Raw genomic sequence first — 12332 nt, forward strand, 5'->3', positions numbered from 1 at the left:
CCACCATAAATGATCCTCTAGTCTTTTCTTCATTTATTACAGCTCCACATTCAGAAGCTACAAAGCAAAAACAGCGAAAAGGTACATTTAAGTAACAGCTAAAAACGTCTGAAATAAACACGCATTCTCTTTCTCGTCCCTCTATGTCTTTCCATTCCATAAAGGATTTAGATATTCCCTAGAACAAATTTAAAAACTGCATTTACAAATTTTCCTATCGAGACTATATCGCCTTCAGAACAAGTCACTCAACCACCATGTGCTTTTATAACTGCCTGCAAAACCACTAAGCGCTATGAAAAATCATTTGGTTATCAGTAAGTGCGCATGAAAGGCTAACTTATTTTGGAGCGAAAGTTTACCTGCTTCGCATCAAACATTTTCCAACTGGAAAACAATCTTGAATGATAAAAATAAAACAACCACAACAACAAAATAACTAAGAAGAAAAACACCAACATTCGGAAAACGCACTAAAATAAAGCTAATTTCAACAGTTCAGCATTTCAATATCAGCTTACTTACATTCCGGGTCAACTGGATGGTCAACTATTCCTTTCCACCGAACTCGATTGTGACGTCATCACCAATCAGTACAAACGGTGCCCAGTGCTTCACTTCATTATACCTGTCAGATAGTCTCATGCAGTTTATGGCTCGGTTTAGAGCTGCACTGGCACTCGCTCCTTGCTCTAAGTGCTGGTAGAAACTTCTCATGAACTCCATAGTGGCCTCGTCATCAATCGCCCACAATGACACCAGAACAGAACGAGCACCGGCACCCAAAAATGCTCGTGCGATGCCAACCACACCCTCAGCCTTAATCTCCCCACGGGCACTATGGCAGCAACTCAACACAACCAGTCTTGCTCGCATCTGAACATTCAGCACATCTCTCATTGTTAAAACGAAGTCTTCCTCCACAGGAGCCCGTGATACTGGTATAGGGTTTGGTGCTAAGGCAATCTCTCCTGTTTCCATCCGCCCATGTGCTGCAATGTGCACCAAACCAACTGAAGAGAGACGTTTCAACACTTCATTCTTCGTTGCCTGTCTTCCAATGAGAGGTGCAGTGTGAAGTATTCGCCCAATCATCTGCACTTCTTCTTGTGCGAATGGCAGCTGCTGTAATTTCGTCCTCTCGAAAGTAACATCTTGCACCCAAGGATCACCCACGAGAAGCGCCCCAGTCTTAATGTGGTAATCCGCTGGACAATCGGCGATCAACTTCAAACTCGTCAGCGATGGAGTCACGCGCACTCTCAAAGATTCACACAGGTACTTTGAATCTGAGTACATGAATGCAGGGAAAGGAGCCAAACACAATGGACCCTCGGGGACGAATATAACTTCATTGTCAACTAACAAATCTTGGATAGGACTAATGATGGTTTCATATAATAAACTCAGAGCACTTTTCTGGAGATGCGAGGATTGATTTCGCTTCTTCTCAGGAGGGGATCTCTCATCTGTAAGGTTTTCTTCTCCTGCAGTATCCAATGAACGATCCTCACATTTGATAACAGCTCTTACATCAATTTCCTGCCTTGCAGTCGACATCAAAGAGCTCAAGAAAGTGTCGGCATCAACTTGACCATCGGGGATCTGTTTTATTCTTAGCTGAACATCCTTTCCTTTCTGGCAAACCCACAAAATTACTGCTTGGCTCTCAAGCGCTATGAAAACTGTACTACAAAGAAGAAAACTTGAAATGTCAGCTATTGTTTCTTTTTCTGTGCCAGATTCTATTGGGGTGTTTTGGGATGCATACTTGAACTCTAAGAGATCTTTCAAAGCCTGCGCACGTCCCTGCTCAGCAGACAAAAGAGCCTCCATAATCTTGCCTTCCATTAACAATGAACGCCATAAACTAACGTATGCATACTGGTGAAGATTGCGCAAGCTCATCTTCCAGTCATCCTTAAACACTTGATGACGTCTTACATCATTGAGCGTTGTTACACTATATTGAAAACAATCTGTAGCTTTGCATAAAGCGCCAATTGATTTAAAGACCTTACCAAGGTGATAAAATGATTGGCCAATTCCAACTTTGTCTATCACTTGTTTTTTGATTTCTATGGCACGTTCAAGGTAGTCTATGGCTTTTTTGAAATCGCCAAGAGTGTGGTAAGCGACGCCTAGATTAGTATACGATTTTCCTTCCAACGAAATTTCTCCAAGTTCTTTTGCGATTTCTAGTTCACGTTCAAAGTACTCTATTGCTCTTTCGGAATCTCCAAGAGCGCAATACACATTGCCTAGATTACCATACGCCCTTCCTTCACATGAAACGTCTCCAACGTCTTTTGCGATTTTAAGGTGACGTTCATGGTAGTCCGTGGCTTTTTTGAAATCTCCAAGACTGTGATAAGCGCATCCTAGATTACAATACGCCTTTCCTTCACCTGAAATGTCTCCAACGTCTTTTGCGATTTTTAGGTGACGTTCATGGTAGTCTATGGCTGTTTTGAAATCTCCAAGACTGTCATAAGCGCATCCTAGATTACAATACGCCTTTCCCTCACCTGAAATGTCTCCAACGTCTTTTGCGATTTTTAGGTCACGTTCATGGTAGTCTATGGCTGTTTTGAAATCTCCAAGGCTGCCATAATCGCAGCCTAGATTACAATACGCCTCTCCCTCACCTGAAATGTCTCCAACGTCTTTTGCGATTTTTAGGTGACGTTCATGGTAGTCTATGGCTGTTTTGAAATCTCCAACACTGCCATAAGCGCATCCTAGATTACAATACGCCTTTCCCTCACCTGAAATGTCTCCAACTTCTTTTGCGATATTTAGGTGACGTTCATGGTAGTCTATGGCTGTTTTGAAATCTCCAATACTGCGATAAGAGCTGCCTAGATTACCATACGCCTTTCCTTCACCTGAAATGTCTCCAACGTCTTTTGCGATTTTTAGGTGACGTTCATGGTAGTCTATGGCTGTTTTGAAATCTCCAACACTGCCATAAGCGCATCCTAGATTACAATACGCCTTTCCCTCACCTGAAATGTCTCCAACGTCTTTTGCGATTTTTAGGTGACGTTCATGGTAGTCTATGGCTGTTTTGAAATCTCCAAGACTGTAATAAGCGCAACCTAGATTACAATACGCCGTTCCTTCACCTGAAATGTCCCCAACGTCTTTTGCAATTTTTAGGTTACGATCATGGTACTCTATGGCTGTTTTGAAATCTCCAAGACTGTAATAAGCGCAGCCTAGATTACAATACGCCGTTCCTTCACCTGAAATGTCTCCAACGTCTTTTGCAACTTTTAGGTCACGTTCATGGTAGTCTATGGCTGTTTTGTAATCTCCAAGACTGTGATAAGTTCCACTTTTTACCGTAAAGGTGCCATTGTCCTGTGAAAAATCAAAAACCAATCATAGACGCTGTTACATGCAGTAGGTTGATAAATGAAAATTTGTTTGCTCTCTGTTTTTTTTTTTTTAACCAAGCTGTCAAGTATTATACTACGGAATGCAAATGTACCCTACTTGATTTTTAACAGCAAAGGAACGAGAGCACATTTACAGTTAATCTTAATCATCATCTTAATCAACACCTTCACTCGCACCCGGCAACATGATACAATTAAATAGCATACATGTACAGCTGCATGTGGAACAGTTGTTCCTCACCTTTCTTGACCAGATATTATAATAGATTTTAAATCAAAACAAGCGACATATCGAAAATGATAGTAAAGAAGATAGACACAATGAAGCTTTAAAAATAGGACCAATGTTAGCAAGATCTGCTTAGAAGAGTGGAGTTGCCTCGAAGGCAAGAAGGCAAAGAATTTAGTCTGCGGGCTGGCATGGCAAGTTTGCCCTGTTTTCTTTCTTCTCTTTATCATCCACTAGTTTATCTCCTATTACATTTTCACCGTTTTCTTTTAGCCATCGTTGTAGAGCCCACCTTGATGTCATTCAATTCAGTTTTATCTTGCACTTCGGGCCTTTTTTTTCATCGATAATGTTTGGTTTTATCAACAGGGTTGATAAGATAATTTAGCCACCGTAAAGAGATTCGAGTGCTGGGCACCTGACTCGAACGAATCACTTTACGCTTTACATATGGGAACGGCCTAAAAACAAAACTTTAAATCACCTCAGTAGAAACTGGTAAGTGACCGTGGCGAAACGGGAAGCCATCTTGTTTCTCTTCAGCTGCTCGGAGGTGAATAGCACTTGGCTAATCACCTGCGAACTAGCCAACCACCGCGCACGAAAGGCACTATTCACTTGTGTGGTATATACTAAAACTGAATACTCTAACTGGGTGTTCAAAGCATGTCAAGTCAAATTAATATAGCGCAACATTTTAGGCAACATGCCTATCTGGGATCCATGACAACATCACTTGTCAAACGAAAACAATTTACGAGACCCAAGTTAAAAACTGAATAGACAGTGAAAGTCTTGTCCCCTTCTCCACCCCGCACGGTAAGAGATGCTAAAGATAATCCAAAAACGTTAAAGTGGTTGTCACTTACCATCCCCTCTCTTGTATTATACGCCCCAGGGCTAATCTCGAAAATGTTTGCTTGTTGTATTACCTAGAGGAAACGTGAGTAGGGGCTGTGTTTACAGGAGGTATGGTGACCCCAAGGCAAGGGTTTCTCCAGCAGCCAAGACAAAGTTTGCCGGATTTCCAAGTTAATTCTTCAGGTGCGGTTACCCTAGTAACCGAGACCATTCAAGCGCCACACTTCAGTTAATCCGATGAACAGAACACGCGTGTAAAAATTGTTTTATAACGGCTTCAGACGTTTATCCACCTTAACCTGCCGGCATATGTCTGCTGGTGGAATCACAAGAGCAAAGCAAATGGCCAGGTACCAGGGCAACTTCCGGATAACAAAATGTTACGATTTGTTATTTTCAATTGACAGGTCCCCGTTTACAAATATCAGCCTGATCATTATCAATAGATTAACAAGCATTGTCGTCAGTGAAACCTGGACACTTGTCATTCATAGGGTTTCCTAGTATGCAAGGTGTAAAAGTTCCTGTAATCCGCATAAAGAGAAACAACCAACAAGGTGCAATGCCACAGTTTGCTAATATTCTATAAGCGCCGCAAATTAAGTTGTTTTTCTCAACCAATAAACACAGAAGAGATCTTAAAACTTACTGTTTGAGTTTCAGACGGATCCTTCGCTTCCTTTTTCCCAGTAGCTTGCAGCTTGCCTTGTTCCCTCTCACACCGGCGCCTTATTTCCAACAACTTCTGGTTATTCTTGTCAATCTTACATTGGTTAAGATTTCTATAAATACGACAAAAACAAAGGTCATCAAGAATTTCAACATCCTTTTAAGGATGTTATCTCCGGTGTTATTTCCGGTGTAACTCTTAAAAGAGTTACATTGGAGATAACGAGTGGTCATTGGATTACAATAGGATTACAATAGGAAGTTAAATGGTATGACAAAGGCATTCAAAACCATCCATATAAGGCTCACTGTTCCAAGCTATGTTTCGAACTGACTGGACTGGATTTGTAAAACGCGGACTTGTAAAACGAGGATTTGTAAGACGCGGACTTGTAAAATGTATCATAATTCTTTACAGAAACATGTACATTCATCTTGTCCTATAAAAACAGTTTAAAGCAAACAAATGTAGCTGAATTAGAATCAATAAATTTTAATTTTGTTGAATAGAATCTGAAAATTCTGAAATTTATGTTGCCAGGAACTGAAAAATATAATTCTTACAATATTTCTATTTTTCATCTGACTCTAAAGTAAGACCAACCCATAATTATAAACAGCGCCAGTGGAAAGTACTGGTACATTTCATTTGAATGGTCACACTTTAGGATTTCAACCACAGACTCAAAAGGTAAAATCACCTTGTACAGCATAACAAACAGTACCACAGGAAAGTGGATTTCATCTACAGAAACAATATGTTAGAATCACCTTGACAGCATAATAAACGGCATACTGTACTTAGACGACTGGACTGGATTTGTAAAACGAATCAAACTATTGATACGATAATCTCTTATTAAAACATTTCTACATTGAACCAAATGTTGCTGTGTTTTAATTTTATGTTGCATGACATGTTATCTGGGCCATCTATCATCTTTTCTGATTTAAAGTGATCTTTCCAACAGTGACAAAAAATTGACTGTACTCAGAACGATACTAAGAGCCTGTATGATGAAATCCCATAGAGAATAAAAGCACGGCTGTGAAGAAAAAAATGAAAATTAGAGTGTTTGCCATAAACAGCACGACTACATGTTCTTGTTTGAAATTCTTATTTACAACAACCTGATCTATAACTTGCTAGTAACGTGATAAGTTTAAATTTTCGAATTTCATGATCGAGGAAAACAACTCCCAAACTACGGTGAAAGAAGACATTTCTTCACATCATTATTTTTTATGCCAGGTCTGGTTCCATAACCTGAAATAAGCAGCGGTTATAGCAAGGAGATAATGTACAAGTTTGTTATACAAATGTCTTTTGTCGCATGTTTAATTACCACGTCCCTTGCACATTCTACCAATACATCGGCAAATGATGAAAAGTCGAATTCGTCATCAACAAAATGAACAAAGTCTTCAAGCATAGACACCTTTTTTTCCACACCAAGAGGACAAAAGTCAAAGCACGAATATTCTATCATTATCGCCTGAGGCTCTTGGCAAAATCTCAAAAAACGGGCAATATCTCTGTGGCCTTTAACACTGTTTAAAATTCCATCTTCCTTCTGAAAGCGTCGCTTTGATTCTGCGGATTCACCATTAAATTTCTTGATAACAACACTGCTCTGCTCGCCAGAAACATTGAAATCGGCCAAATAGACGGACCCAAACGTACCGCTTCCCAGCTCTTCTTTGATCATTATGGAATTCCATGAGAATTCTGGAAGCTCTAAAGGGCGTCTTCGCTTTTTAAATAGAGATGGAAGCTTGAAAGCCGCCATCTCTACTCCGCGCAGTACAAACTTTTCGAAACGTTCGCGCCCAAAATTAAATTATGCATAATTATTTCGGTCAAAGGTCAACGAATTTATTTTCACTTCCGGTCAGCTTAAAACCGGAACTGAGGAGAAGGGAAGAGAGAAAAGAAGGGATACGAAGAACTTGTTGTGATACTTAAGAATTTCAATCATCTCTTTTGTCGAAAACAATACCAATGCAGTTCTGGTTAACATATAATCTGTGATAGCATCCGGTTTTGTGCCTGTTATGACGCGGTTAACTAATGCGTGTAAAGCAATGTACGTCTTTTGGTACACCAAAACTAACGTAGGGAAACACACCGTGTCTTAAGAAAGGTAGCCTGCGCTGCAGACAGAAAATTTACTGGCGGTATAAATTGAGTCTGGAAAGAAGGTTAAAATTGCCGATCGTCTTTTTTGACTTCAGAAGCGTGAATCAGGCCGGATGCAAGGCGCGACATGGAGGAGAGTGAAAATAAAATCTATGAGTAAAAAGTCGAAAGAATTTGCCATGATTTATAATAAATCATCAAACAAATAAAATTTTTTTTGTGTTGTTTCTTTTCTTGTGATTGTTTACCAGTTCGCGTTTTACAAATCCAGTCCACTCCAGCCCAGTCCTCGAAATGCAGTATGCCCCCTCTGAGTGCCAAGCTTCAAGAAAAACTTTCTTGTGGTAACTAGTTGCGTGCACAAGAAAACGTCAACATAATCCAATTATTTCTCTTAAGTGAGTTCATTCTTGTAAATAGGTCAAGTTTTGGTTATTTCAAAGTTGTAAAAGTGAGAAAAAACTATTTTTCTTTTTATTTGTTTGTCTACAGTGAAGGATACTGCTAATCCCTTATCACACCAAGCGATGGCATTCTCAAACTGATTTAGTTGAACACAGGCACTTGCTCCTAATGAAAAATAAAATATATGATGAGTACTATGGCAAACATTTCTCCTTCCTGGTGATACACATATAAAATTCACATATTAAATAACTGGCTGACTCCACAATTCTTTCCAGTCACGCCTTAGCTGCAAGTTTTTTAAGGGAAGTTCTCACCGTTCCCTTAGATGACCCTTACCTCTTACAATCGCTTTCACATAAGACGGTTGTAAATCAGTGGCAGCCTTTGCATCACTCAGTGAATCATGGAAGTTACCTGCGTTAAAATCAATGACAAGTGATCTACTGTGCTGACGAGTGTACGACTAACTTCACCACTCTTAATTTCTGTGGTAATACATTAACTTGACAAAATAATGAAAACCTCAAAACTTTTTTCTTACCCAGATTGAAATGAGCTGTTGCCCTGTTGTCATAAAGTTTGGCTTTCAGTTCTTGATCTTTGCAATCGACGTCTATTCCTTTAGTGTAAAGAAGTATGGCATTTCTGAAATCTTTCTTCCTGAATTCATCATTGCCGTCATTCTTGAAGAGCTCTGCTATCGCTAAATTAAATAAAGTCAAAGGCTTTCTTATGAAAGAATTAGATGAAACATCATCCCTTGTCTAAACTTGGAACCTGTTACTTTATGAATAAAGTTTCAAAAAATGACTTTATTAAAACTGATATATGAGTTTTACCAGTAAAGCAGCTTACCCAAGGTTATGAAGAACAGTGACCTAACTAGTATAACAGGAAAATTTTCCGATGAATTTCTCATAGTACTTCCTTTTTACGGCTACGTCGTACTACAGGTCACTAAAAAAGTTCAAATGTTTTCAGAATTGCCTCATTTTCCCTATTCAGCTTGAAGGTAAGGGTCGGTTCTGCCTCCGCTTTGCACGTTCAAGAGCATTAAGGCCATGATAAGAAAACCTGTAGGGTAAATTAAACGTATTTTTTTGGGCGTCCTCCAAATGGGGTGATGACATCATATAACAGCGGGCCAGTAACGTCATTAATTCTTCACATCCTCGATCTTGGATTTCTCGGTTTTTCCAATACTTGGAAAACCGTTTCAAATCTATTCAAGGATAAACCAAACCAATAAGGAAATGCTAAAATTGTATACAAAAGAAACGTTAGAACGATACACTTTTCTGGGTTGGGAGAGACGTCATAAACTGAGTTCACTGTCAATAATAAGAGAGAGAGTCACATGTTTTTTAATAAGACGTCAAGCTGACCAGGTGCCGCCCTCCATCTTCTCTCTTCCAAACCATAAATATACTGAACACTCGGCCTAAGAGCTAGTACGTCTCCGATCTATAACTCCTCAATAAAGCTGTCAAAAGCCCTTAGGCCATAAGTGATCATTACTGAAAACTCCTCTCCTCTTAAGTTGGCTTCATCATTATTCAGTGTTTCCTCAGTAGCAGTTGTGACGTCATATTCATTTGCATTGTCCTCTTTGCCTCCATCTTGTAGCTTGTTCTGTTCTAGTACAGACCGGCTCCTTAATTTCAATAACTTCTGGTTGTCCTTATCAATCTTATACAAGTCAAGATTTGTAAGACGTAAGTTGTAAAAGTTATCAATGGTCGCCAAAACCGTCAAACAAGACGGTCACAAGGTCAAATGGGTAAGGCGTCTTAATTTCTTATCAGTTTGTTTGCTCTTCCAGAATTTAAGAGAAACAATAGAATTAAAATTGTCATGAAGAATCAAAGAAATCATTTGTTCTGATCAGTGTTGATTTTGTGCACAATAGCAGGAATGAGGGTTCATTAAAGTATTAATCTAAACAATATTTTTCGTTGTAGCTTTTGCAATGAAGGATACTGCCAATCCTCTTTCACACCACGTGATGGCTTCTTCAAATCGTCTCAGCTGAACGCAGGCACTTGCCCCTAAGAAAAAGACAATAATGTAAGCTCATCATAATTTTTTTTCTTGAAAACAGAGTAGATCGTATAATATCACTAGAAGGCTCTTTTAAGGATGGTTCCTACTAATACCGAAGTATTTTTGCGCGGTTTATGGCTATGCAGGAAAAGGAGATCTTAGCAAGGGCTATTGGAATCCAAAAAGAAAATTGGGAGTAACCACGCATTTTTCAAAGATAATCGAGCAACAATTATTCTAAAAAGCCGTAAAATACAAAGCAATGTATGGTGTTTTTTTCCAAATTGAAGCTTTGTTATCTCTGAAAAATGCATGTTTACCCACAATTTTTACTTTGGATACCGAGAGTTCTTGCTGAGTTCTACTTTCTCCGCATAGTTTTAAACCGCGCAAAAATATTCCTGTATTAGTAGGCACCACCCATAGGAAACCCGAGTATCTCGAGATGCGCAGAACGTATGCGCAGTAGCAAAAGTAGGCACCGTCCTTAAGGATACCGAGGCAAGAACGCCTTCGGTTAAGCTTAAGAAATACTACTACAATTTTGTATCTGTCATCTATGTAAACGTTATTATAAACAATGTGATGCCTTACTTAATCCGCCATAAATACAAAGTAGCTTTTCAACGAAGGTAAATATTTAAACGAAACATTTTGAACTTTGTCACTGCAAACAACCACCACCTCGAAAAATGGAGTTGTATTCTTCGGAAATGTTACCTCTCACGATCGCTTTGATAAGCAGTGGCTGGAAACCAGTGGCAAGTTTTGCATCATTTAGTGAATCTTCATAATTTCCTGTAGAGAGAGATAGAAATAGAAAGATAAATAAACGGAGAGGTAGTGTATTAAATAATGAGGTTTCAATTTAAAGGGACAGTATCATGCTATTTTTAGTAACACATTGAAATTCGAAAAGACGTGATTCGGTTAATAGCAGCCAAGATATAAATTTTCATTGAAAGACTATCAGAATGCAAAGAAACTATCCACGGATATTTTCGCCAGCAGATGACCAAAATGAAAAAGGGGTCAAATTTGAAAACGCCGGGCCGACGTTTTGAAGTTTCACTGTCGTAACGCAATAAAAAGCGCCGGTTGTGTCATATTTTGGTTCAACCTTTCGTCCTCGAATCACAATTAATTAGCAATTTAGAAATTAATTAACACAGTGTTCAAAATTTAAATATAGTTAATGTTGGCCAAAAATCATGATATCTCCCGTGATACTGCCCCTTTAAAGAACTCTTTAAATTTGCGGTGTTCACACACCGTAGTTACGTAAAGCCTAAAAAAGTAAGAAATTCTTACCTAAACAGAAATATGCCTCCGCCCTGTTGCTGTACAGTTCGGCCTTCAGTTCTTCATCCTTACAATTCACCTGAATTCCCTCCGTGTAGAAGTGTATGGCGTTGCTGAGATCTTCCCCTTCGTATCTCTCATTACCTTCATTATTGTAAACCTCTGCTATGGCTAAAAATCAAATCAAGTAATTAAAAAGGCTTGGATATTACTCGTATCCCTAAAAATCTAGTTATAAGCCCTTCACTTTAACAAACTTGTAAGAGTTTGGACGGGGTGGGGATTAGGCGGGCTTATAACTGAAGTATATCAGCGGGGCTTGGAACTGGTGATATTGGCACAACCGGGCTATGAAGAAAATAAATGACGGGAGGAGGTTAATGACAGGATTCAAAATACAAGATGTGGTAAAAAAAAGATCTACTAAAAAACAGTCATCTTATAATATGTTTCTTCTCACCTCTCAAAGTTTTGTCATCAAAATCCAGTTTTTCTTCACCAACTGGAGTGAAGTCACTCTCACTTGTAACTTTGGTTGGACTCCTCGCCATGAATGCCGGGAGTTTATCCTAGGGATTCAATGTTCGTACGTTCATTTAGTTTTTCAGTCGTTGTTGTTGTATTCAAACGCGAAGCTGAAATGTTCGCACAAAACGAAAAACACCTATTAAGGAAAAATAAACAAATCCAAGATCGCTGAATTCTGGAAATCATGACGTCATCTCGATGTCATGTAAATAACTCATCACTCATTACCTAGTTTCAGACCTCAAAAGGGAAAGCACTGTTCATCCTCCCCGCTCCAATGGCATAGCTTTTATACTCTCGTAGTTATGAGGGGAGAGGGGGAGGAGAATCGGCTTAACTCCCGGCCCAAAGAGCCAAAAATCCCGGTCTTCAAAGAGTGAAAATAAGCGGCTCATGTCCTCATTCCGGTCTGGCTTATTCGGAAAAATTTGAATACAATGAACGACATTAATACCAACCTGAGAAGTTCAACGTATAGTTACATCATGTGACTTGCCAGGGTGACCGGCTACAAGAAAAGGCGTTGAACGCCAAGATCAGTGTGAAATACAAGACAGTTATGCATAAAAGGGACAAAACATTCACACAACCTCAAGGACAAAGCGACTTACACTCTGGGGTAAGTAAGTGGGTTTGTGAAGGATGGAGAGGGAGTTTCTATTCTCGGATAATTTTACATTTGCGACTCAGATAAAGGAGACATTTTTTGGGAACGAAAGGCTAGTTCCACGTTCTTACTTGACGTACT

At 39.3% G+C, this 12332-nt stretch overlaps 1 protein-coding gene across 1 annotated transcript; it reads right to left on the reverse strand.

Moving 5' to 3' along the window:
* Nucleotides 1-11683, reverse strand: LOC146469391 (uncharacterized). The gene is made up of 12 exons (XM_085123284.1): nucleotides 11517-11683; nucleotides 11066-11227; nucleotides 10475-10552; nucleotides 9692-9759; nucleotides 9230-9400; nucleotides 8955-8967; nucleotides 8253-8414; nucleotides 8048-8125; nucleotides 7806-7873; nucleotides 5144-5257; nucleotides 526-3366; nucleotides 1-57 (listed from the first exon to the last, which is right to left on the reverse strand). The coding sequence occupies exons 1-11, from the start codon at nucleotides 11605-11607 to the stop codon at nucleotides 550-552; spliced, it is 3822 nt and encodes a 1273-aa protein (XP_084979410.1). The 5' UTR covers nucleotides 11608-11683; the 3' UTR covers nucleotides 1-57; nucleotides 526-549.
* Nucleotides 11684-12332: the final 649 nt, after the last annotated feature.

The sequence above is a fragment of the Pavona decussata genome, unplaced genomic scaffold (assembly GCF_977016875.1).
Source record: "Pavona decussata unplaced genomic scaffold, jaPavDecu1.1 SCAFFOLD_124, whole genome shotgun sequence".
In the NCBI taxonomy this organism is placed as follows: domain Eukaryota; kingdom Metazoa; phylum Cnidaria; class Anthozoa; order Scleractinia; family Agariciidae; genus Pavona; species Pavona decussata.

Excerpts from the sequence above, each read along its gene's own strand:
- LOC146469391 (XM_085123284.1), bottom strand. The coding sequence starts at position 11,607 with ATGGCGAGGAGTCCAACCAAAGTTACAAGTGAGAGTGACTTCACTCCA. Across the intron at positions 9,760-10,474 it reads TATCAAAGCGATCGTGAGAG|GGGCAAGTGCCTGCGTTCAG; the intron begins GTAACATTTCCG and ends TCTTTTTCTTAG. Across the intron at positions 8,126-8,252 it reads AACAGCTCATTTCAATCTGG|GTAACTTCCATGATTCACTG; the intron begins GTAAGAAAAAAG and ends ATTTTAACGCAG.